This window comes from Sorex araneus, chromosome 3 (genome assembly GCF_027595985.1).
Source record: "Sorex araneus isolate mSorAra2 chromosome 3, mSorAra2.pri, whole genome shotgun sequence".
NCBI lineage: Eukaryota > Metazoa > Chordata > Mammalia > Eulipotyphla > Soricidae > Sorex > Sorex araneus.
This window is the reverse complement of record NC_073304.1, coordinates 164,988,813-165,016,333: the sequence shown is the minus strand read 5'-3', so window position 1 is coordinate 165,016,333 and position 27,521 is coordinate 164,988,813. Positions and strand designations below refer to the sequence as shown.

Here is a 27,521-nt window from a genome sequence, read left to right as displayed (position 1 = left end):
CACCAGGAGTAATTCCTGAGTGTAAAGCCAGGAGTAACCACTGTGCATCACTGGATGTGACCCAAAAAGCTAACCCCCCCCCAAAAAAAAACCTTTTTATTTGAGTCACAGTGAGGTACACAGTTTCATAATTGTTCATAATTGGGTTTCATACCTTTATCAGTGTACCACTGAAGTCCCAGCTATTTTTTTAAAATATGTAAAATTTTAAAGATAAGGGAGTTGAGAAACTCCAATTTTTCTAGTATTTTCTCCTGGTTTGCAAATGTAAATGGGTTGAAAACCACAGGTTAACCTAGTGATTACCATAGACAAGTGCTCAGACAGGTGCCAGTCCTAAAAGAGAGGGAGAGAAAGAGAGAGAGAGAGAGACAGACAGACAGAGACAGAGAGAGACAGAGAGAGACAGAGAGACAGAGAGCATACAGAGAATTAAGGATGTGGATTTGGTACCTCAGAGGGAGAAAGGACTAATTGTATTTGGAATTTTAAAAAAATGAAATGGGTTTCCTTGTAGGAGAAAGAATTATTTCTCACTGACAAGAACCTGAATGACCAATTATGGTGCATATTGATGACTTACATATCAGGTGTGGATTCTTAAAATTTAGTAGGTATAAGAATTTTCTGGAGAACTTGTTCAATACTGATTCATGGCCTTACTCTGTAGAAATTTTGATTTAGTAGATGAAGGATAAGGCCCCAAAATCTTAATTTTAGTATTGGCAGTGGGCCATGCTCTTAGAGACAGTGAGCCTAACTAACTCTGCTGTGTTTTATACTTATTTTACAAATAAGCATTTATTAAAAAAAGTATCTAGTTCACATAATGACTATGCAAGAGAAGATTGTCTTAAGTTTGATCTAAAACCAAGACAAAATTCTTCAATATGTTGACAGGTGAAGTCACTGGAAATGAGAATATTAAAATATGGAAGGAGAAGGCTTGATACTCAGTTGCTGACATGAACTGAATTTATTTGGCCTGCCACCCTCTTTTCAGAAACAAACAAACAACTCCCACCCCCCGAAATGAAAATATACCTTCTTTTAAAACACAGAAAGTACTTCAAGACTCTCATAATCCCCACTCTTACTAAAATTTCATTGTGTCCCAGGAGGTGGTCTTAAATACCTTGGGAAACACTCAAAAAACATGACTTTGGTAGCAAAATAAAATTTATACCAGTTTGAAATTTTTGTTTTGTTTTGTTTTGGGGGGTCACGTCACATGACTATGTGGTACTAGAAAGCAAACTGGGGTATCTGCACTTTGAGCCATCTCTTTAGGTCCAGTTTGAAAATCTTTAAATACTTTATGTAAAGAATTCACTTCCCATATACCAACAGGTAATCTGATGAATTATGTGGAAAAGCTGTCTGATTATCTTAAATAACAGCACCGGTGTAAAGTTAAACATCCATCAGGCTTTGGGGCCTGGACTAATATAAATTTAGCCTCAGAGCCTCAGAGAAGGCGTGGGTGAAAGTGTCTCCAAACTCAGGTCTGCAATTTGTTGGAGTTAAAAGAGCTGGTAAGTGTAATATGTTTGATTACTCTTAATCTCTGCTTAAGGTGTACAACTCGAGAATACATTTTTAGAACTATTGTATCCTGAAACTGTTCTTGCTCTCTGTAAATGTGTTTTTAAAAATTATTCTTAGTGTAATTTATTATTCCTTCTTAGGACCTTTATTTTTTTTAGTTTGTTTCTTAAGTTTTTAAAGTTTGAAAAGATTTCTTTCTCTGAAAGTAGTTAAAAACAGGCTAATTTGAAGACTTGGTATTCTTGGCTCTTTTGTTGATACTCCTGATATGCTTATCAGATCCTTAAAGATTAATAAATAACTTTTAAAAAAATTTATTATATACAAAATCTAAATATCAGTTTAAAAAATTTAGCTGATTAAAAAAATTAAGTTCTCTTTGCTTCCTTTTAGTTGAATCATGAGAGATGAAATTGCAACAACAGTTTTCTTTTTCACAAGACTGGCAAAAAAACATGATAAACTGAGTAAACAGCAAATTGAAGACTTTGCAGAAAAGCTAACTACAATTTTGTTTGAAACATATAAAAGTCACTGGCACTCTGATTGCCCTTCTAAAGGTCAAGCCTTCAGGTGAGAGCTAGTCATCAATACGGTAAAGGGGAGCACCAAACAAGCAAAGACCACTTGCAATGATTTTGTTGGCTATGTGGAAGAAGCCAATATTTTGGGGAAGGTTTATTTAAGAGTGGGCTCGAGAGATAAAGGGATGTAGTAGGTGAGAGCATAGTTGAAAGCTAGAGAAAACTCCTCTTATGTGATGTAGATGAAACAGTTTCCAGTTTGTGTTCACTGTGAAATATATACAGTGAATATTAGGTGGACTATTTATATGACTTAGTAATGCATCATGTTCTGAGTCACTGTGTAAGAAGTCTATAGTTTAGTCTTGTGAAACTGTGGCTGGAGGGGGGCGGAGACTGATGTGGGCGCTGTGTAAATTGGAGCAATATGCCCACAACACGAGTTTCTAGCCACAGTTCCGGCCCTCATGTCTTTGTTGCCCTTTCCTTGTGTTTTTTTTTTTCAAAGGTGTATCAGGATAAACAATAACCAGAATAAAGATCCCATTCTAGAAAAGGCTTGTGCTGAAAGTAAAGTGGATTTTTCTCACCTGGGACTTCCAAAGGAGATGACTATATGGGTAGATCCCTTTGAAGTGTGCTGTAGGTGAGTCGTCTCATTACAGCTAGAGTGTGCCCTGTGACCCCTAGAAATTGAAGGTTATCTGTCAATAATATGTTGTGAACCTCTTTGTGAAAGAAGTTGCTCGAAAACCTTGGGTTAACATAGAGGGCACTGGTTAAGATTTCAGGTGCAAATTTTATAAGACAATACTCACTTCCATGAGTGGACGGAATGGGGCCCTCTCAGTGTGCCTTACTGCGAAGCCTTTCAATTTCTTTTAACTAAATTTTTGTAAGTCAGCGAGTTGAATTTAGAAAGAGTTGAATTTAGAGATATAATTTGGAGAAGTTGAATTTCTAATGAATATTTTATTTTCCTTTTCTATCTAGATATGGTGAGAGAAACCATCCATTTACAATTGCTTCTTTTAGAGGCAGATGGGAGGAATGGAAACTATCCCAACAAATCAGTCATGCTGTTAGCAGAGCTGCTTTAGACTACTCCTCAGGCACTTCCTCTGATGAAGAGAGTTATAACAAAGAACCACAGATAATTCCTAAAGTCAGAAATCCAAAGAGTATTTATCAGGTAAAGTGATCTTGTTCTTCATAATTATTTTTTCTAACTATCATAATTCTAAAATTCTGCATAATTGTTCTGTCATCTGGGATGTCTAAAATGGATATTTCTCAACCAGCCTTAGATAATGATGAAAATTCTGGTTGGTAATGGGGTTTAATCTTTAAAAAAAAGTAATAAATGTGCTTTTAAAATATTTTAGTTGAATTAAAGAATTTATTTTTAAATGTAGTAACTTTATAATGCTAACAAAAATGCTAATTTTTAAAATTATGATTATTTATTTTGATTTTTGTCCATTTATACTTCTCTGCTTCTATAGCATAGGCTTTACTTTTAAGCTATGGGTTTGTATTGATCCTCAGCGTTAGAGTTTTCATGACGAGTTTTACATACCACTCCCTTTTCCCTTTTTTTCCTCCCCAGGTTGAAAATTTGAAACAGTCCTTTCAACCTTGGTTCCAAATCCCCTGCAAAATGAAAGGTCGTGTGGGCATCTTAGAAAGTAATTACTATAGGTTGCATAAGAACCCTAAAGGTTATAGACCTGTTGCTCTACACAGGGTGGACAGGTACCACTGGGTCAACCAAAACCGATAAAGAACTGACTGGATGATGTTTAGTAGAAGAGCTCAGAGGAGACTATATATTTTTAAAACAAATCAATCCAAGATTGAGAAGTCCTGAAAGAAAAAATATCCATCATATTAGGGATGAGGGTTTGAGACAGTAAATGATGATGCTTTTAGCTGTATTTCTAATTATTTTAAAAATTGTATTTTACGAAATACTAATGCATGTACTTGATAAACTAGTAGAATGAAGATAATGACCTATGGTAAGATTTAATGAAGTATGAAAAGTTAAGTTTAAATAAATGTGCTGTTTTTAAATACATTTCTAGTTAAATTTGCTGCAAGTTTTTAAAAGTTTGTTTCTTCATTGTCTATTGAAAAGTAGATAAGCATTAAGGGTTAGACTGATGCTCATTATTATATTCTGCTTTCTTCTTGTACCTAATGACAAAACTAACTTAAAAATTACTCTTTCAACAAAATTTCCATGTACGTCTTTTGATAAATTTTTGTTTTTTTGCTGAACCTTTTATAGACTTGCTAATTATGTCCTTTTGGGGGAGATGGATCACACTGTAGTGTGCAGAGTTTACTCCTAGCTCTGCACTCATCACTCCTAGCGGGGCTAGGGGTGCCAGGGATCAAACTTAGATTGGTTGAATCCAAGGCAAGTGCCCTACTTGCTGTACTATGCTCCAGCCCAGGGTTCTCTTTATTATTTTGTTATTTTGGTTTTGGGGTCATACCTGGTGTGGCCACACTAGGGCTCTGTACTTGGGGATCACTCCTAGAAGGGCTGGGGAGGACCATATGAAGTGGCAGGGGTTGAACTTGGCTCTTCCATGGGTAAGGCAACCACCCTACCCCCTTAATATCTCTTCAGCCCTAGTTATGACATTTTATAAGTAAAAAGTGCTCATTATAAACAATTCAAATTGAGCAGAAAAAGATACCAAGATAAAAAATCCCAACATCTAATTATAAACTACTATTGTTAACACAAACCTTTCCAGTTGTCCTATATGCATATACATGTGTAAGGACTAGTATGCAATCTAACAAAAACATACTACATAAACTATTTAATAAGTTTGTTTTTAATTGATACTGGCCATTAAGTTTTTTACATTCAATTAGGTGACATCTACTTAAGTTTTTCTACCACAACATATTTTATGCACTGAAAGATTTCCCTAGGGTAAAATGAGGCTGGGACTATTCTTAATGCCCCCATCCCCATTTTGAAAAATATTGATTATTGCCCATACAGACTTTAGAACTTTATCTTAATATTTTTCTTCTATTTCCTATGCTATTACTAATGCCATGATATATCATTTATATTCTGCCCTGAGTCAATCATTCCTATAGTACTTTTGTCTTAGTTCTATATTTAAATTGAATGCTCATCAATTAGCTTGTGTAAATGTAAAAATCTATTTGGCTACATCATTGACTAGTTGACTATTTTTAAAGCCACTTCTTCCCAATTAGGTGTTAAATTCTGAGTTTGTGCATAAGCATCTCTTTGTATGCTTGAAAGAAAGCTTGGCTTAATGCTAACAGTTTAGGTTAGTCCCTTACACTTTATAGATCTCACATTAATGTCTGGCATTATACATTACAATGGAGAAATCTAAACCAGATTGATTTCCCTAAGTCCCTGCCACTTGCACCGATGTGTGTACTTTTATAGGTGGCTTCTTTGTCAGTATGAAAAATTTGAAGTATATGTCTTAGTCAATTATTCTGATTAATTTTTTTTCTAAAGGATTGTGCCTCTTTTGAATACTTTCTTCAATAATTTTAGAAATACCAATGCCCTTTATCTTGTATAAATGTAAAAATCATCTTATTTCTGATCATGGCTATTAATCTGATTGCTTTAATATAAAAAAATGCCATGATTGACTGAAGACTTCTCTTCTGTTAATTTAATTCTCAGCCCTGTCAGGTGTTTGTTTCTACAATATTTATTAATTTCATTGTGATGTTATTTTGAATTTCAGTTAGTGACTTTTTCTATAGGTGCTATTCATCTGTAACAGTTGTTGGACTGGAAAATGGATAAAGAATACTGAGCTGTAGGTGGGTTTTTTGCCTTAGTTTTGATATCAAAGCAATAAAAGAAATTACTATAAATATGCTTAATATACATATACATGCACACACTATTAGCAGTTTGTAAAATTTGTTGGAGGTGATCCTTTTTTTATGGAGGAGTTGATATAATTATATTTAAATATTTGGTAGCATTATGTGTTGAAGCCATCTGGGTCTGAAGATTTCATTGGAAAATTTGAAATTATGAATCCACTTTTATTAATAGAGAATTATCCAAATTATTTTATATTGCCTGAGTTGTGTGAACTGGAAGTTTGTGTTAAATTTATATGGAATTCTTTGTATTGTTTCCTTATTCTCCTTTTGGTACATGGCAGTTTTTAGTAACTCCTATGTTTATTTCTGATGATTTGTCTTTTAACCGTCATCTTACTACAAGGCTGTCACCACCATTACACCATTCCAACACCATTACTTCGAATTTTCTCATCACTACCCAAGCCTGCCCCATAGACAGATGCTAAATAATTTATTTTGTATTGCTTGTTATGAATAATATGAGATGTTGTGAGGCTGTGTGCTCCTAGAATGGTAAATTTTTAAAAAATATTTGGGGTCCGGAACCATCTCTGTGGTGTACTGTTTTTTCCAAGATTTATTTGAGTCTCTGAATCATGGCTATTAATGTACTTAAATGGCACCCAGAGGCAGTTCTTGGGCATGACTGCCAGGGAATTGGAAGGGTGGAGAAAGGCAGGGAGGTCATCTGTGAAGGTTGGAATTTTCAGTCCCACATACCTGGGTTTATCAGCAGATTTCATTCTCATGCGTAGAGGGCTCGGATGAGGCTGTGAAGGTAGGCTGTGAGCATGGTAGTGATTGGGTTCTGGAGATTTGTGGCTGCCAGGTTCATTTGGGCAGGCAGAGGGACACATCTGCCCCACTCTGAGGTGTCCTGGTGAAATCAGCCTGGCATGGGATGGGGAGATATCTCTGCAGCATGCTCTCTGTGATACACTGAAATGGCCTCATTTTGATCTTTCAGGATTTACTTATGGGTCTCTGCAGCAAGGCTCATAAATGAGCTTGTATAGCTGAGCCAGAGGTGGTTTGTGGGCATGACTCCCGCATACCTAACTTTTGGCCTTTTAATTTCTTGGGAAACTTGGTCCCAAGTTGTTGGGGTCAGCCAGAGTCACAGCAGCAATTTTGGGGTATCAGGAAGCCTGAAGGCACCATCAATTTGCTGATGTACTTGCCCCGCAGGTACAGGTTAACCTGCTAGGCAGCACCTTATCCCCCCCCCCCTCATTTTTTAGGCTAAACTAAAACATATGTTTTTGACTGAAAAGTTATTGTCTTTCCCCACCCAAACTCTTGTGTTGATGGCTGACTTTGAATAGGTTGCAGTGGGGGAGCTATGTGCTGTGTACAAACCCCTGACCCAGAAGCAAGTCCTCTATGAATGGTTTAGCACCTGGTTCCCTGTGTGGGTGTGAGTGTGTGGGGTGTGAGTGGGTGGTATGTGTGTTGTGGGTGGTATGTGTGTTGTGGGTGGGTGGTGTGTGTGTGTGGGTGGTATGTGTGTGTGTGTGGGTGGTATGTGTGTGTGTGTGGGTGGTATGTGTGTGTGTGTGTGTGGTATGTGTGTGTGTGTGGGTGGTATGTGTGTGTGTGTGGGGGGGGTGTCCCAGGTGGTTTCCAGGAACACATTAGGGAGAGTGACTGTTGGGGAACAGTTATCCCCAAAATGCCCAGACACGTTACACACTGGGTTAGGGCAGGAGCCTGGCTGTGGGGTGAAGGAGGATGAGCATATGGAGAAACCCCTCAGGAGCAGTTGATCACAGTTCACTTTGCCAAATACACACATTTTTAATAGTCTTGGCTTACAGGCTTACAGGAGGTCCAATCACATAGCTTAGCACTATAGGCCTATCACCTTTTCCTCTCTGTTTTGCCTCTGGTCCAATCCCTTTCAAGGCTATCTATTGCGGTTAGGATGACTTGTTTAAGGCATGCGTGATGGTTTCTGCGTTTTTAGGTATACGTGACTAGGGGTTCAAGTGAAGCTCGAGGCCGGACACATGATGCAGGTGCCCTGTTTTTTTTTTATTTCTTTTATTAATTCACCATGTGGAAAGTTACAAAGCTTTCAGGTTTAAGTCTCAGTTATACAATGCTCAAACACCTGTCCCTTCACCAGTGCACATATTCCACCACCAAGAATCATAATATACCTCCCCCCTTCCCCCCACCTCCCCAGCCCCCCACCCCGCATTTGTAACTGGTAAATTTCACTTTACCTTCACTCTACTTTGATTACATTCAATATTTCAATAAAAAAATTCACTATTATTGATTTGGAGTTTCTCCCCCCTAAAGTTGATCTGCTGAAAAGAAAGCATTTGGTAATTTGTTTTCCATTGCTGAGAATGAAGAGATATGAGGTCAGGAGGCCGCACTAGCAGCAGCATAGTTTTGGATTTCTGTATTTTAGTAACTAAGTCTAGTGAAATGTCTGCCAGGAATCACAACATTGTAAGCTTGTACCTTTCAGCTATTTTATATTCCACATATGAGTGCGATCTTTCTATGTCTGTCTCTTTCTTTCTGACTCATTTCACTCAGCATGATACTTTCCATGTTGATCCACTTATATGCAAATTTCATGACTTCATGTTTTCTGACAGCTACATAGTATTCCATTGTGTAAATATGCCAGAGTTTCTTTAGCCAATCATCTGTTTTCGACAGGTGCCCTGTTTTGCTAACATTGCCTAGTTATTCCCTTTTGTGAGATTATTCACTTCAGGGCCGCTTTGCAAGGTCAGGTTTTTCCTGCTCTAGTGCTCCTTGCCCTGCTCCACAGGTGACTTCATTACTAATAGGCAACGGTGAAAGTCCTCCCTATCCCTTTCTCCTCTGATCTACCACTCCAGCAAGGAGCCCATTGTAGGAGGACTCGTTAATTGACACATGCTGGTAGCTGCCCCGATTTCTCCTGTATTTCCCACTGCCATTATGAAATGGAGTGTTTTGTAATGATTTCATGAAACTTCCTAACTCTGTTTGGCCATCTTTTACTCAGAAGGAGGATGGAATGATATGCTATAGTCCATACAGGGTATATGTCTAGACATGCTACTACACTTTTCCTGATTGTGGGGCCGGTGTTTGCGATGTTTGGCTAGTCTGTTTTCCTGGTTTTGTATATACAGTCTGGGGAGTTTTGGTGGGAAGAGCAGGGAAAAGTAAGGACACTCCATTTTCTGTAGTATGCAAAAGTCTACATACCATTTTTGAAATAAAGGTAATTCCTTTTTCTTTTTTTTTTGAGGGGGGGAGGCACACAGCTGTATTCAGGACTTACTCCTGGCTCTGTGCTCAGTAATCACTCCTGGCAGCAATCTAGGGACCAAACCTGGGTAGCTGCATTCAAGACAAGTGCCTTACCTGCTGTATAGTCTCTAACTCAATTATTAAAATATGTATTTGGAAGAAGTTTTGTTAGTAATCCATAAAATATGGCTTCTATATCTATTGCAGTTTTCTTTTTCTTCTGGATAGCAGACTGTGAATGTGTATGCTTATAGACTAATTCCTTAAATAATGTCAAAACATTAAAGAAACTTGCTATTGATTTGATTCAGCAGTAAATACTGAAGCAGAAAGCAGAGTATGATCCTTGTCGTTAATCAGTGATATCCCCATTAAAAAGCTCGTGCTTGCTAAATGCCTATAGATCCTGGTTATTAATGGAATCAGATGGGGGTCCTGAGAAGTCAGCCAGGAAGTTAATTGGATCATACTTTGGTTGGTAGAGGCTAACTTGACTAAAAAATATAGAAGAAAGATCTTTTAATTTCTGCATGACTTTTTCTTTGTGAACTCTCTGAGATCTCTCTTGACCTGACTATCCTAAATAGTTATGTGTGTCTGGCTTAATTAATCTTCACTCTGCTTTCTGGGAAATACACTTCATAACTTATGTGGATGGTTAATGTTCTTGAGGACACATAGTCAATATTACAGAAAACTAAGATTCACCTTTTTTAGAGTACTGGAGAAGTTTTTAACCTATAAAGTGATTATACATTGATTACAGAGGGGGTGAGGGGTGTGGATAAAGAATTCTCAGTTCCTGGAAAAGACAGAACAGTGGCTTCACAGTTCATTCTACTGGACAACTAACATGTTATTGGCATCTTTGCTGGGAAGGCAGCAAGAGATTCTTTTTATCTGGGGGCATGTATTTCAGATCCAGCTTCGTATTAAGAGGGCTACTCCTGGCTCAGAGCTTGGGACTCACTCCTGGAAAGTGTCATTTCCAGGTGAATTTAGAGCTCCTGAATCCAAAGCATGTCCTTCAGCCCTTTGTGCTATCTCCCGGTCCAGCAACTGGTAGTCCAGCCAATGAAATAGTTCTACAGCAGACACATTTGGTTTTCATTTGGACTGGTGGATAATTTAATTATTTAAATGGAATGATTATGTTGACTAAGTGATCAAACTCCAGCAGCAAAGAAACAAGAATACATCTCAATGTAAGATAAGAGAAATGGAGAAGTTAGAAGTTAAGTAAATTAAATCTGGATAGATGACCTTCATGGCTTGGTTGTAAAATTGGTCATGTTGTCATTTTGCTTATTTTTTTCTAATTCAACATTAGTATTAGGCTGGATTTAGAGTTAAAATTTCAGCATGCATCTCTTAATTATAACAGAAGTCCTATATGGTTAAAAAAGAAAATTCAGATAATGAGAAAAATGTCACAGAAGAATTCCTACAAATCAACAAAAATAAGTGAACCAATGGAAAATTGAAAAAGACTTTAACAGGTCCTTCTCAAAAATATTCAAAAGGTGCTTAAATATGTTAAAGTACTAAATTTTATTAGGTATCTAGAAATGTATATTAAGCCATATACCCAGCAAGAGAAGCAAAATAAAGAATATAAGTGCTGAAAAAGGTGGTAAGCAACCAGAACTCTTACAAACTTGCCAGATGCTTTTTGTCCTCTTCCAGCCAAGGCTACAGGAGAAGTTCATCTCAGATCTGTCAAAAACTTGCTTATCTCTTGGGTCCTTTCTAACTGGAATATCTTATTGGAATTGGAAAAGATTAAATGGTGATGAAAATTATTTATTCTAGCATTACTTTTTAATCTCCCAATTCTGTCATTTTTCAATTGTAGATGCATCCCAAACACACAATAAAAAGTTACAAGATGTTTAACAAGAAACAATCTTGATACCATAGAAAAGGGCATCTCACCATATCATCACTTAATAATTAATCTCTTGGCTTTCTTGGTACTTGTTGCTCTGCAGCAAGGATGCTTTTCAGGAAATGTTCCATATGAGTGAAGAGGAGAAGATCTTTGTTTTTTTTAATGTACTGTAGAGAATGCAAAGGATGGAGTTAGTATTATTCATTTAATGCTATCATTCAAGTAATTTTGGATCTCAGCTCAAATGTAGACCTGAGGGTAAAACCTACAATTCTACTTCTTAGAATAAAATGAAACCTCTTCATAGTGGTTATTGGCAGAGTTCAACAACTTGCTCTGTCTTGAGCACATTGTTATTTGAAAAATCCCAAACCCCAGCTTTCTCATCAGTATATTAGGAAGAAGGCTAGAATCTATCTTCTAGGTGGGCCATGTGGAAAAATTAAATGAGGCAATGCATGTAGCTATCTTTTTAAAAAAAATTTTATTGAATAACCGTGAGAGTGTTACAAGCTTTCATGTTTGGGTTACAATCACACAAAGATCAAACACCCATCCCTCCACCAGTGCACATTCCCCACCACCAATATCCCCGGTATACCCTCCCTTTCCCACCCTCCCCCTGCCTCCATGGCAGACAATATTCCCCATACTCTCTCTCTACTTTGGGGCATTATGGATTGCAACACAGACACTGAGAGGTCATCATGTTTGGTCCTTTATCTACTTTCAGCACACTTCTCCCATCCCAACTGATTCCTCCAGCCATCATTTTCTTAGTGTTCCCTTCTCTATTCCATCTTCCTTTTCTCCTCCACTCATGAAGCAGGCTTCCAGCTATGGGGCAATACTCCTGGCCCTTATATCTACTGTCCTTGGATGTCAGCCTTATGGATGTTATTCTATACTCCACAAATGAGTGCAGTCGTCTACGTCTGTCTCTCTCTGAATCATTTCACTTAGCATGATACTCTCCATGTCTATCCATTTATAAGCAAATTTCATGACTTCATCTCTCCTAACAGTTGCATAGTATTCCACTGTGTAGATGTACCAAAGTTTCTTTAACCAGTCATCTGTTCTAGGGCATTTGGGTTGTTTCCAGATTTTGGCTATTGTCAACAGTGCTGCAATGAACATATAGATACAGATGTCATTTTTACTGTGCTTTTTTAATGCATTTAACTATCTTGACAGAACATATGGCATATGGCTAGTATATAGTAAATACTTTTATCTGCTTTACAGTTATGGTAGGTCAAATGCTTAATTTTTATTTTTTTGGAAACTGTACAAATAAAATGTTGCTCAAGATCTACTATGCTAAGGGATCATCCCTGGCAATGCTCAGGGGGATCATTTGCAGTGCTAGGATTGATCTGGGATCAGTCACATGGAAGGCACGTTCCTTTGCTCTTGTACTATCTGTGGCGTCTGACATATTTCAGTATTTGTCATTATGTACATAAAAATCTGTTTGTTGACATAATAAAGATATTGACAGGGTACCACTATAAGCTGGGAACCCAGAATATACCAGGAAACAAAAACCTCTGCCCTTATGAGGCTTCCATTTTAGTAGGGGAACAAGAAGTATAAACAGGCATAAGTAAAGGTATGTTAGGAAGTGGTACAAGACAAAGCAGAGTAAGGGAGAACTGATAACAAGATTAAGAGGGTTGCAAATTAAGACAGGTTATCATGGTAGGCTTCACTGAGAAAGTGATATTTGAACATGAAGGAGGTTCTGGGAGTTGGCCATGTGTGTTTGAGTTAGAATCTCAACCTCAACATTATTGATGTTTTGGATAAATAACCTTTGGGTGTAGAGACTGTTCTATGTTTTACAGGATGTTAGCAGTTTCCCTGGCATCTAAACACTGACAGTAGTCTCTGGCTCCCATTAACCAGAATATTAAAACACATCTCTGCCAAATAACCTTCATGGAAGGCCCCAGAGAACCAGTTACTTAGACCAGCATTTCTCAACTGGGGCTACTTGGCTCCCAGAATATTCCATGGGGGTCCTAGAAGAAATTGTGTGACTGCGGGCCCCTGACATGACCTCAGGGGTCATCTGATAGAATATAGGGGCCACAGGAAGAAAACAAAATTGGAAGAAGATCACAGTTGAGACGGTGAGAAACACTTCTCATAGAGGAAGGGGCACTACAGGCAGAAGGTGGATGACCTGTGTCTGAAGAACTGCAGGGAGGAAAGTATGGTTGCAATTGAGCAAATGCAGGAAATTGTTGTGTGAAGGGGTGGGAAATACTGGAGACCTGGTTTCTCTAGCTTTTAAATGAAATGAGGAACCCATAATAGGTTTTCAAGCGCACAAGGTCTTTGTTTCCTTTAATTAAAAAAATAGTTAAGATAACATGTTTACAATGGTGTGACATTTTTGGTCTTGTTGTACAGTTACTCACTTCACCACCACCAAGGATCCCAACCCCCTTATACTTGTCCTGTTGTGTCAGTTCCAGTCCACTTACTCCCCTCGACCCAAGTCATGTATTCCTGATATGTACGCCAGTACCCAGAGTTTATCAATTAAAAAGGGTCACTTTGTCTCATTGAGAATAGATTGAATAGAGGCAAAACTGAAGACTGGGAGAACAGTTGAGTAAATATAGTATCTAGGTGAGAGATTATTGTGGTTTTAACCAGTCTGGTGGCAGCGTAAGTGGTGAGAGAAGGCAAGATTCTGGATATACATTGAAGGTAGAGCAGTAGGTTTTCCTGATGAATTTGTGTGATTGTATTTGTGTGATAAGGTTTCAAAAAAAATTTTTGCCTTTAAAAATGAGAAGACTAGAGTTTCTATCAACTAAAATGAAGAGGATTCAGGTGGAGCAAGTTTTGTAAAGTTCAGTTTGGGCTGTATGAAGTTTGAGATACTTATTAGATATCCATGTGGAAATGTAAGCAGTTGGATATATGAGTTGTGTTAAAGACTTGAATTGGGACTGGAGATAAAAAAAAAGAGAGATGTTAATATATCGATGGCATTACAAGCTAGAGGACTGGATGGTATACTCAAGGGGATTGAATATAGACTGAGGAAAAAGGAACAGCAGTGAATCCTGGCCCTCCCACATTACGAGGCCAGGGAGAAGAGGAGATTGAGATTGAGTTTGTGGAGAAATAGGAAAGAAAAGAAATAGGAAAGAAAGAGGCCAGTGTTCATGGAGCCAAGCAAAGAAAATGTAGATGGAGGACAAAGTGAGCAGATGTGTCAGAAGTTACTGGTGTGTGAGGATAGAGAACTGCTATACTCTGACCTGTGGGAGCTGAAGTATAATAGAATTCTGTGACCTGGGCATATTTTCTCACTTGAAACCTCTTTTTGCTTGAGAATTTTTTATGTGACTCTAAATATATATGTATATGTATATATACAAAACAGGCATGCAAATCATTTACTTATCACTGTTAGTATCATCCCGTTGCTCATCGATTTGCTCAAGTGGGCACCAGTAACGTCTCCATTGTGAGACTTGTTACTATTTTTGGCATATCAAATACGCCACGGGTAGCTTGCCAGGCCTTGCTGTGCAGGCCGGATACTCTTGGTAGCTTCCTGGGCTCTCCAAAAGGAGCGGAGGAATCAAACCCGCTGTGCTATCACTCAAGCCCATTAACTTATAATAAATCATAAACACATTTGTTGTAAAAAAAAATTTTTATAGTTCAGTGACCCCCAAATGGGGTCATGATCTACAGTGGATGACCAGTATTGCTACCACTAATCACATGATAAGTACCCAGTAACTTTGTGATGGAGATTTGATTATAGAGAGATATATGGAACATTTACTTAGGAATCAGAAATATAGATTCTAGTTTCATATCTATACCACAAATAGCTTTAGTATAATAATGAAAATCATATGCTTTTGTTTATAACTCAAGAATGAAGGGGCTGGAGCGATAGCATAGCGGGTAGGGCATTTGCCTTGCACGTGGCCGACCCGGGTTCAATCCCCAGCATCCCATATGGTCCCCTGAGCACCGCCAGGTGTAATTCCTGAGTGCAAAGCCAGGAGTAACCCATGTGCATTTCCAGGTGTGATCCAAAAAGCAAAAAAGAAAAAAAGAAGAAAAAAAGAATGAAGGAACATTTAATGATGATCATCTTAAAGATTGTAGATTTAAATGTCATGCTATTTTTAATATAAAATGAGAAAATAATATTCTCATAAAAGTTCAATATTCAGAATTAAGGCTGCACAGGGGAGAGCATATTTAAAGTTTGAGTAAGAAGGCCTCCACCTGGACATCTAAATTTAGCCTGAGTTTTATAGATGGAATGCTGGCTTACAACATTAGTTGGACATGAAATTAAATAACTATAGAGTCATATTTGCACTCTTTAACACATTGATACAAGTACATATTTCAGGGGTTCACACTTCGATGTGGATTAATTAGCACAAATTGCAATGCTGGCATCAAAATGTTGATGAGTCAAAAGAGCCAGGTACTCACTGCCACTCTGTGCAATATGGGAATTAGAACATGTTGTCATTTATGGGTTTGAGAAACAGGTCGAATGTCAAGGCAGTTTACCATCTCGAAGACAAAGCTGTCTGAATCACTCAAACTCTGAGGTATTTACTGTGAAGGAATTGGTTTTAATCAAGACCATATGCCACAAAAATTAAATTTGATTACCTCTTCTGATGATTCTGGTGCCAAAGGGGACTCACACCTGGCTTCAAAGAGTTTGGAGAGAAGGTCTCTTCCTCTTTCAGAGATGGGATGCTCTTCCAGCAGATTACCACTTATGGTTTGGTTCAGTTGACTGTCCCAGGAAGCTGCTGACATTTGCAGTGTGATAGAGAATGCTTCCTGGAAATAGGCCTTCAGTCCCTGCTCAAACAAAAGGGGATCAGATCAACATGGCTTCTAGACAATTAGCATAAAAATTTCAGATAATTGAATAATAATAGGGCTTGGGGTTTAGCATCTTTTCTTAATGTTCACTATGAATTTTTATCATATGAATTTCTGATGAAGTTTATGTTGACAGATACCCATAGAAATCTGTGATGCTCTTCCCAGAGCAAGACCACTTATCTCCAGAATTCTTACAGAACAGGGCATGCACTTATCATATGCTGTCACAAGAAATTCAATCAAGAAAATATTTTTTACCAGGCAATAGGAACCAGAGGTTACCAGTGGAACTGAAGCCGAGTTTAAAGGCTGCAAAGTTTAAAGTACTTATTACTTTGGGGAATGAAGTCTGAGTCATACAGGAAGAAGCAAAAATCTTTGGGCATGTTATCTTTTACTTACTAAAGCAGACTTAAGTATTATACATAAATTTTGTGGAGTTTTAGGAGTTTAAACACACACACATATATGTATATATATGTATATATATACATATATATAATGGATTTTGGGCCACACCAGGTGGTGCTCCTAGCTCTGTGCTCAGGAATCACTCCTGGTGGGCAGAGCACCATAGGAGATGCTGGTATAGAACCTGAATTGACTGCATACAAGGAAAGTGCCACACCCACTGTTTCGTCTCTCCAACTCCCAGTATTTTTGAACATAAAGCCAACATTCCCTTTTTAGGGTAAAATATACTTTTTTTCTTTTTTAATTTTTATTAGTAAATCACTGTGGGGTACAGTTACAAACTTATGAACTTTAATGTTTGTATTTGGTTTACATCCCTCCACCAGTGCCCATTCTCCTCCACCAATGTTCCCAGTATCCCTCCCACCACCCCACCCTGCCTCTGTGGTAGGGCATTCTCTTTTGTTCTCTCTCCTGTTGGATGTTGTAGTTTGCAATAGAGGTATTGAGTGGCCATCATGTTCACTCTATAGTCCACTTTTGGTATGTAGCTTTCAACCCGAGTGGGTCCTTCCAATATTCTCTACTAGGTTTTCCCTTCTCTGTCTCCGCTGCCTTTTCCCCTAGCATGTGAGGCCACATAAAACATACTCTTATCCTTTATAGGTCAATTCATATTTTCCTTAAAAATTTCTCCTCTTCACTCTTACTGAATTATATATTTGTAGGATTTATCCATTTTGTGTGACTATTCAAATGTATTATAGAATTATACTATTTAAACAATTTATATACCTGTAATGAATAGTTCTATTTTTTGGTTTCTTGTTTTGGGGCCACATCCAGCATGCTCAGGGCTGGCTTCTAGCTCTATACTCAGGCATCATTCTTTCTTTTTTTTTTATTTGATAAGGAGTAATTTTATTTTCTTCTCACTGTGATTTGATTCTTTTTTTTTTTAAATTTTATCACCATGTGGAAGGTTAGAGTTCTCAGGTTTATACCGTCTCAGTTATACCGTATTCAAACACCATCCCTTCACCAGTGCCCATATTCCACCACCAAAATCCCCGGTATACCCCCCGCCCCCCGCCCCAACTGTATAACTGATGAATTTCACTTCATTATCTCTTCACCTTGATTATGTTTCATATTTCAACACAAAACTCACTATTGTTGGAGTTATACCCCCCAAACAAGATAACACTAATAAGGAAGCATTTGATAATTAGTTTTCCATTAAAAGATTGTATGTTTTCAGTCCCGAATCCTGGAGCCGTGTTAGTTGCTGCTCAGTGTCGCCAGGGCTCCATCTGGAGAAGGTGTGCTGGCGGCACCTCCTCCTTCCGGCTCCCCGGTGTTGCTGGCCCCAATTTGGGTCCAGAGCATTTTCCGGGCCATGTTGCTCACCAGAATGCCTGCCGCTTCTCTGTTGATTGTGGCAAGATGGCGCCGAGGGTGGTTCGAGGGCGTGACTTCCGGCGGCCGGGACCACTTGGAGTTTTGGGCTGGCGCCGCCCCACTCCAGTGCCCCCCCCCCCCCCGCGGCTCGGATGTGTCCCAGTCCTGAATCCTGGAGCCGTGTTAGTTGCTGCTCAGTGTCGCCAGGGCTCCATCTGGAGAAGGTGTCAGGCATCATTCTTGGCAGGGCTCACAAGACTCTCTGGGATGGCAGGAATTGAACCCAGGTAGGCCACATGCAAGGCAAGCACCCTACATACTGTACTATCTCTCTGGCCCCTATGTACAATTCTGGAAAACATTTTTGACTTATTGATTTACAATTTGGTCATCAAAACTGGAGATTTTCCATAGAACTGAGGTTTCATGGGAGAGAGGGTGGCTGGGAGGGGCCTTTGGGACATTGGTGGAGGGAAACGGGCACTCTACTGATGGGGTGGTGTTGGAATGATGAATACACAAAAAGTGATTTAACAGTATTGTAAATCCAGTTACTCAATAAAAGTGGTTTAAAAAAAAGACCCTTTGTGTATGTTATAAATACCTTGGAAAATAACCTTTGAAAGGTGGAACTGAAGTCAGAACGGAGGTCTTTGGCAGTAATGTGAGCCAGGGAGTGGATCAACAGAAGGATGAAGCTTCCCACAGATGCCAAACACTCTCTCCTAATAAACAGTCTGTTTTCAGCTCTCTGAGTGAAGGAAATAATCAGAGATGTTAACCTCAGGAAACCTTTCTACTGCTTCGTTCCATTTGATTTTTTTTTAAAAACATATTTAAATTAACTTTGGGAATCATAAAGAACAGGGGCTCCTTCAAGTTTAATGAACATTTATTCAAAGAAAAACAATTGTTCTAGTTTAACTCTCTGAATAAATCATGTTTCTTGATATTCCCAGCTTTTTGTTTGTTTTCCTACCCCTAGCTTCCAGAAAACTGTTGGAAATGCAGAGCAAATTTAACCACATATCATTTTTTGTCAATGTTCTCCAGTCACTGTCCCTTTAAAGAGTAGGGTCTCAGACTTTTGGGACTATCTCAGAATTTCTGGTTTCATGGTTTTAGGCGGGCCTCTGCCTTTCCACTTTTATCAAACTGCTCAGGTGTTTGATACACAAGGTCCAAGGACTAGAACCTATGTATCATTGCATTAGAAGGATTTCTGTGTCTTTCATAATTTTATTGTAATCAAATTATCAAATCTCATGTCTTGCCTAATTTTTGAAATTACCCCCTTGATCATTCTTATAAGAGCCAATAGATCTGCATAGGGGAAAGCCTTTGATTTGGAATAAGTTTAAGATCTTTTCCTGGAAATCAACTGGGTGACAGCACAGACTAGTGGTTAAAAATGGTGTCATGTATAGCTGCAATTTCAACCCTTCAAATGCTTTTGATTTTTGCCTAAGTCCCTTGGGCTTAATTAAAAAGTTGAGATAACAAGAGTGCCCACTGCAGAGGGTTGAGTTGCTGTAAATTATAAACAAGATGATACATAGACTGGTTCCTGGCACACAGTACTCAGTAAATCCTGTTTGTTTTCCAAATAGTAACATGGAATTAAAATTTTCCACTTCTTTGAGTTGCTTTAAGAATAAAGCAAAATGATATCTGGAGAATACCTTACATGAATCATCTTTTGGTCATACTAACTTCTCTAGCAATCTACTTGTGTCAAATATGCACCCATCTTTTATTCTAACACTGATTAGAAGTTTTTCCCCTCACAATCATTTACTGATGAGCTATCATCCTTGTCTAAGGTCTATATGCACTTAAGAGTTCAACGATGGTGCTACTATTCTATGTTTGAGGAACCACTAGGATGGTCAGGAACAGTTTAACTCCCTTTCTGTAGGAAGAGACTGACTCAGCAGGATTTCCTGAAGTTGCAATCATGACTCTTACAGGAAACACCAATCTGGAACCACCACTTTGGTACTGACAGAGATTCACTGAGAGACACAAAACCATTTTGATTCCCTGGGTGTAAGCCAGGAAATATTCATTACTCTAATTAGAGAAAGCTCTTACATGGGGACATTTATTATGCCTTCTCTTGGTGACTTATTACCAAGAGGGAATTCAGTATGTCAAGACTTGAGAGAGAAAGCTATTTTATAGCATTCATTTTTATTGCTTCTGTTTATCTTTACCAGATTTAAAATTCTATAAATCTACACTTGATATAAGAATGAATATTATATCATTCAGCACCTGATATAAGAATGAACCCTGGAAGGCATTGTCTGAGGCTTCCATGACAGGAAGATGAGAAGCAATCTGCAGGGTGATATCTGGAGCCTGGAAAGAATAATAAAAAAAGAACAAAATGTCATTCTTTTGCTAAAATTTTTCATGCAACTCAGTTACATCTCACAAACCAAATCAGTGAGAACTAAATACATTGGAGCATCATTTAAATTACACAGAGTAAGATTCAGTGTATCCTACAAAGAGTAGAACGAGTATACTAACATGCACTTGATATTTATCATAATTACAATTAATTTACTGAATATCTTAATAGAGATGGACTAGAGTACTCAGGTCCGAGGATCCTTCAGTTACGCTGTCTGGTTTCTAACTTGCTTCTCCTCATGGTTACCTCTTCCCATGACTATTGTTGTTATTGAGATATCAGTGTCACACACACTTGGTCATGATGCTCTCATGCTAATTGTGCTTACTAGAGATCACATGCCTTAATTGTGATACTTGTATGAGCTTGGTTGTGGTGTACTGGAGATGGCATATTTTCACTACAGAGTTGGAAATCACCAATGTGGAGTGGTGCCCAGGACTGGACTCATAGCCTCATGTCTGCAACGCAGGCGCTTCTACCACTGAGCCATCCTCAGACCCCTATAATCTTGTTATATCCTTTTGGTTGTAAACTTACACAGTCACTCTATCTTTCCTTCTCTAAGTTTAGGAAAATGTTTGGCGCAGAGTTTTGTTGTAGATTAAATGAGTGAATTTATGTAAATAAGAGCATCTTATGATAAGTGTATATTGCTTGTTGCATTCTGCTTCTTCTATTTTATTTTCTTGCATGTGTTTTTTGGGCATGGGTTTAGGTCATACCCAGCAGTGCTTAGGAGCTCCGAATATGTGCTCAGATCACACCCGACAGTGTTTTTGGGGGCCATATGTGGTGTTGGGAATTGAACTGGTTGCTGCATGCAAAGTACAGCTTTAATCCCTGTACTATCTCTTTGATCCTAATTTTTCATATACTTTGAAAGATTTTTAGATTAGCAGAGTTATTTCCTTCAGATCTCTTAAAGCAGAGACCATAAAGTTTGATGCTCTGGTGCTTAATGCTTTGGAGCTTAATATATCCACAAGATCCAAATATAAATCCACAGCCTGGGAGCTTTCTCTCATGGTCATTCTGATCTTCGGTTTTCTTGGGTGGGGAGTTTGAGTCACATTTGGAACTGTTTGTACGGCTACTCCCAGCATAGTGCTTGGGGCATACCATGCAGTGCCAGGGATTAAACCTGAGTCACTAGCATGTATTCAGCCCTTTGACATGCTTGCAGCCCTAGTACTAACCTTGTTTCCATGGTTTATTATTCACAGAGGATCCAGAGATCAGACTTACATGAAGCTGGGGGATGAGGAGGTGCAGGACAGAGAGGCCATACTGGTAAACCACAAACTCCCTGGCAGAAAGGTCTATCGATTGCACAGTTACCAGCTTCTCTTTATGCACTGTCTGAACTTTTAAGGGATCATGTAAAAAGCTTTTTGGGGCTACAAACAAGAGAACAAGAGAAACAAGTAATAATATCACTAACTTTTCTGTACAGTATCCATATATATTAAGAAAAAAAACCCCACACAATTCAGTTTAAGAAAAAATATATTTGTAGGCATGGTTCCATTATCCTGTACTATGTAAGTACTATGCCTTAGTTTCTATTGCCCATTATTGTGAAAGAAACATTCCCCAGAAATATTCTTATTTTAATAACTCCAATTATTTGATAATGTAAATCTACTCTCTGCTTATGTGTAAAAAACCAGCAGACTGGTAATTGCCATGGGCCGCAGTTTGCACTCCCCTGGTCAAATTCAAGGATTTTCATGGAACTCTGTTTTCTAGTTATACGACAATCAACTGAAAGGTATACACTAATTTTCTGTTAATCAGCTTCCACCTGGAGTTGGGTAAATAACCAGACCTAACTCCTCAGGGTAAGTCAACTATCATCTCTTGACTTCAGTACCAACAACTGGTATTGGTAAAATGATCTGGAATTCCTTTGGGAAGAATAGGGTCTTATCTGACTTTATCTCTATCTCATTCTTTACCATTAACTCCTTGTAACAGGTGCACTACTAGTATTAGGTAAAGTTTCAAGAACTAGATCCAGTGTTTGATTGGGGGTAGAGGACTTTTAGGAATTCCCTTTGGAAAATTGGTTGCATCGTCATGATAGGAGTCTTGATTTATGCTGTTATTACATATATTACTTATTCACAAAGTCATTGTGAATCTTAGGATTGGGGTAGGGAGTGAGAGATCATTGGAAATGCTGGATTGTGATATTCCTGGTCCTGAGTGGTCTCAGATATTTTCAGTGCCCCCATGATAATTGCTAACAGGATCTACTAGGGAAAGGAGCTTACCTGGCCCCTGTAGTTCAGATTCCTCTAGATGGGTTTTGAACCAGACATCTCCTTTCTTTAGGGAAGAGAGGATGGGTAAGATCCACGGGATATCAGAGTTTCCTGCCTCTGAACAGAGCAGAAAGCAGTTGGAGTAAGATACAGCACTGTGACCACAGTTGAAAAGAACCAAACTTAGCATGGATATGACAGGCAGCTTCAAAGAGTCCCCTGTACATATCCAAGCCCTGTTTATTCCCCTCATCTTGAGTTGGATTTAGCTTAATAGAAGTAGAATATGGCAAACTTATGAGCTCAGGATACAAAAGGACCATGGCTCCATTTTGTTTTTCTCTAGTTTTCTCTGAAAGAAGCCAACTTGTTGGGAGCTGCCTTCTCCGACCATGTGACAAGAGAGTGATGTCTCTGGCCAACAGTCAGTGAGGATTGAAGGTCTGCCAACAGCCACCGTAGTGAATTGGATGTCTCAGTCAAACCCTGACATGACTCAGCTCTGGCTGCCATCACCTGGGTGTAGCCCGAGTGAGATCCTGAGCAGAGGCCCCCGGCTAAGATGCACCTGGATTCTTTACTCACATAACCTGTGAGGTGATGAACGTCTGTTATTTTAAGTGAAATTTGGGGTTAATATTGGTTTTGTGTGAAGCAAGATAGTTTAGATTGAAATGTATTTAGAAAGATGTGAGGGGAGAGAAATAGAAGTCCACCGGCTTTTCCAGAATGGAAATAGGCCAGCAACAACAACAACAACAACAAAACAGAGACAAGCAAGTGATACATGTGTTCAAGGGAGAACACAGGCTTGAAGAGCAAGCTTCAGTTAATATTTTGCATATATATAACTCATAGATTGGGTTTCTTCATGACCTCCTAAAGCACGCACTGGGATGTCTTCTGTAATGTGTCCCAATTGTTGGGTTACAGATCTCACCAGAACCACAGTCCACATTGGAAGCTACAGTAAATTATAGGAAAAAAGACTCATTACTGACAAGTACTTGCACATGGAAAGCATGTGATCTTTTTGTTGTTGTTTTGGGCCACACCCAATGGTCTCAGGGGACCATGTAGGATGGTTGACCATGTGCAAGGCAAATTCCCTACCCTTAGTACTATTGCTTTAGCCCCAGCATGCGATCTTTAGAAGGACATGGCCACACTCTGTAGTACCTGATGCAGAGCTTATTAAAACCTGACTGGCACTTGCAGCAGAAAGGAATGGAGGACAGTGATCAATTTTACCTGTTCCTGGTCCCTGATCTTCCAACACTAGATCATGACCTTGAATATTCACTAGTGCTGCAGTGATGCTCTTTAGGAATGGGATCAGCAGTGGGCAGGCAGCAGCCTGGCTCCTGAGAGAGGAAGTGATAATTCCATAAAATCTGTTGCTGGGGTAATTTTCCAAACACACAGGTGTTCCCGAGACAGCAATCTAGAATGAAATTGATGGATCCTCACTCTGAGCTTCTTTCCCATTTGTTCCAGGTAGCAGCTGCTGCTGCTGCTTTTTTTTCTTTTTTCTTTTGCTTTTTGGGTCATACCCAGTGATGCTCAGGGGTTACTCCTGGTAGTGCTTGGGGAACCATATGGGATGCCAGGGATTGAACCTGGGTCAGCCACATGCCAGGCAAATGCCTTACCTGCTATACTATCTATCGCTCCAGCCCCGCTAGCTACTTCTTTGTAAAGCACCATCAAAGGGGGCTGTACAAGTCTTAAGTATAGAGATGAATACCTGGGTGTGTAAGAGCTGGAGGCGGCTTAGCTCCCTTTGGTACTGCAACTGACCCAGGGCCCTATCCAGGATGTTCTGTCTCTTCCTCAATACCTCTTGAAACTCATCAGAGAGATGCTGAACCACCTGGAACACAGAAAGAATAAAGTCCAAATTAAGAGAACCTCTTTCTCTTTCTTCCTGCTCCCTTCCCACCTATCCCTGAATAATACATTGCCCCCAACGCCATATATGATCCCATGGGAAGATGTGCTCATTCAGGAGAACCCTTGCCAGCCTCTCAGTCTCACCTCCCTGGGAGGATTCCAGATCTGTGGACTCTGACTCTCACTCTGCTGTAGTCGCGATTCCTCCTCCTGGCCCTGCAGTCGACTGACTGCTTGCTTGAGTTTTTCTGCCACCTGTGCTAAACTCTGCAAGAATTTCTTCATGCCCTGTGCCACCCATGCCTCCACTTCCCACTCCTCTCTGTCTGCTGCAAGGGAAGAGAGAAGGAATGTACCAGTTGCCACCTCTGCAGAGGAGAAAAGACACATGTATTTATCAGAGCAGGAAAACCTGATTACCAGGTCCAGGCCTGGCTGGGAACTTGGGAGATGAGCATATTCAGAGGACAAGAAGCCCTTGCACTGGTCAGCTGTAGGGGGCATGATTCCTAGGGACTGTGCTGTGGAGAGGTGGGCCCCGGGGGTGCTGCTTACCTCGAGAGAGCAGGCTTTGCATGGGGCTGCCCTGAGTGCTCAGCGCTGTGGCTCTCCTCTCGGTCTCCTGTCGGGAGCAGGACTCCAGGGCTGTGCAGGCCTCCATGAGGACCCTCAGCTACACACGACAGGAAGCATAAAAGAATGGGCCATGTACCGGGCCACCTCAGGTTGATCCCTCTTCCCCTACTCCATGGCATGAGACGTGGGCGCGATAGAAATCCAGGGCTTGTTGCTGGGGAATTTTGGAACTTGGTGCCGAGAGGGATTCTATTCCCATGGCCAGGGAGAGACAGAGGCTTACCCTTCCCAGAGAAACTTTTTCCATCTGCATCAATGGGTGGGATGGATGGTGACCTGGTATCTGTGGCACTCACCTCCTGCCCCAGGTCTTTGCCTGGAGTGCAGTCAAGCTCTTGGCTCAGGCTCTGCAGATCTTCAGCTAGCTGCTGCTCTGCCTGCTCCTGGTGGTGCCAGTACTGCTCCCGGATTCTCAGCTCCCTCTCCAGGATGTCCAGCTGCAATATCCAGGCCTCATGCGCGTTGGTCTGTTGTAGCCGCCTGCCTGGCGTGACTAGAGATCTCCAAAGGCCCCCCTCACACCTTGAGTATTTGTGACTAAGCTTGTGGAGCAAGCTCTGTCTACAACCGGTTTGTAGATAGAAAAGTAATAACCACATCCTTTCTTCAATCTCACATTGCTAACTTCCTCCTAACACCCGGACTCTCCAGAATCACTTGTCCCCTCACACCTGCTGTGGGCGATGGCCTGTAGCAGTAGGAACATGTTCTTAGTTCCTCCATATTGCCCCTAAATACTCATTTGTGGAACTGAGAGTTGGGACTAGAATGTTAATATCTTGGCTTCTAACAATAATCTTTTAAATCATATCTATCTTTGTTTCTGAAACTATAATTAGACTGAGAATGTATTGGGGGACCCTAAATTATTTTCATTTTTGTGGAGATCTGCCAAGGGCTGAATTATCACAATAACCTCCTGACGAGGCTTCCTGTAAACCTGGCTTTATGCCCATCCACCGTTGCACTGCTGCCAGAGGGAGCTTTCTAGAGTGCTGATGATTACAGAAGTGTAAAGCTGTCTGAAAGGAGGCGTACCAACCTGTTAACATAGCTGCATTGGTTGGGAGAAACTGGAGGCAAGATGAGTGATATGTGGATAGGGGAACATTGTGGGGGGTGTTTGTGATGAAGGGAGAGGACAGGGAGCTTTTGCTTTTTCATCTGCATATTTTAGAAAATATAGGTATGCAGTTAGTTTTATTTTTATATTGTTTCATATCTTCAAATTTAAAAGTGTTAAGAATATTCATATCTGAATCATATCACATCTACTTAAAATCTCCTACTCACTTCCCAGAGCAGTTTGTGACATTCAGGTTCTCAGCCAACCACCTAAGACTGTTCATGCTTTGTTTCCTGTCTTCCTTGTGACCTTATCTGCTGTATTTGTCCCTGTGCCTTTCTAATTCTGGAACATTCATGATTTCACACATGCCATCTTTGCCTTTGCTGTTCCCTCTAACCTTTCTTATTTCCTCAAGTTTCAGCCTAAGTATTGCCTCTTTAGGGAGACCTTCCTTAAACACTCTATCTTTCTGAAACTATCACACTTTCTGAAACCTCACACTCTGATGTAGGTACCTTTCCTCTGTGGTCTCCTATTGTAAACCATCATCATGGCTGGAATCTAGGGCTAGTCAGTTCTTTATGGACAGGAGTCCCATCTAGTTGACATGACCTCTCAACATCTAGAACATAGGTTATTATTATGTAGTTGCTGAATGAATGAAAACACAAAACAGAATAAGTGATTCCTACATACCAGTCTAGGGTCACTCACTTCCCGAGGTAAGGCCTCTAGCATCTGGACAATGGGCACGACTACTTTGGTAGAAGGATCTGTTTGAGCACCAATGACAGGACCAGGTTCCCCAGTCAAGGGGTGTATGGCTTGAGCCCCAATCGAGATTGGTATAAGACCTGTAGGATATCAACGTTAGCAACTAGAAATGAGGGAAGGAGACATGATGGAAGGAGCTGAAGTATCTTTTCTAACCCTTTTACATATTTGTGTTTTTGTTAGCCCTAAAAGAAGCACCGGAATGATTTTATTGCTTTGTTCATGAGTGAATGGGCTGGGGGTGGGGATGTTCCTCCTTGAGCCTTAGAGGACTTTTCTATCCCAGAGCCATCACATTTCTGATCCCCTAAATGGTTTTCTGCGCCCCTCCTACCTTTGCCGTTGACATCTTCCATTGAGCCTGCCAGGGGTGTGGTGTCAACAGAGTGTTCACCAATATCCATGCCCAGGATGGGCACTGAGAGCCCTGAGCCTTCAGGGTCTGGAATTTCCATCCCATAGAGGATTGGGACCCATATCTCTGTTCCAGGATAACACATTGTTCCTAACGTGGGGAGAGAGCACAGAGGTGAGGATGTTAGGGTTAAGTTCCACAGTGAGGGTTCTGTGCATCCCAAAATATAAATACCAGACAAGAGACACTTCCCTGTGG

The 27,521-nt window shown here is 39.9% G+C and overlaps 1 protein-coding gene across 1 annotated transcript; it reads left to right on the top strand.

The window, feature by feature from the left end:
* The first annotated feature begins 1,484 nt into the window (after positions 1 to 1,484).
* Positions 1,485 to 3,855, top strand: BTG4 (BTG anti-proliferation factor 4). The gene is made up of 5 exons (XM_004605040.2): positions 1,485 to 1,535; positions 1,942 to 2,121; positions 2,581 to 2,718; positions 3,066 to 3,264; positions 3,682 to 3,855. The coding sequence occupies exons 2-5, from the start codon at positions 1,949 to 1,951 to the stop codon at positions 3,853 to 3,855; spliced, it is 684 nt and encodes a 227-aa protein (XP_004605097.2). The 5' UTR covers positions 1,485 to 1,535; positions 1,942 to 1,948.
* Positions 3,856 to 27,521: the final 23,666 nt, after the last annotated feature.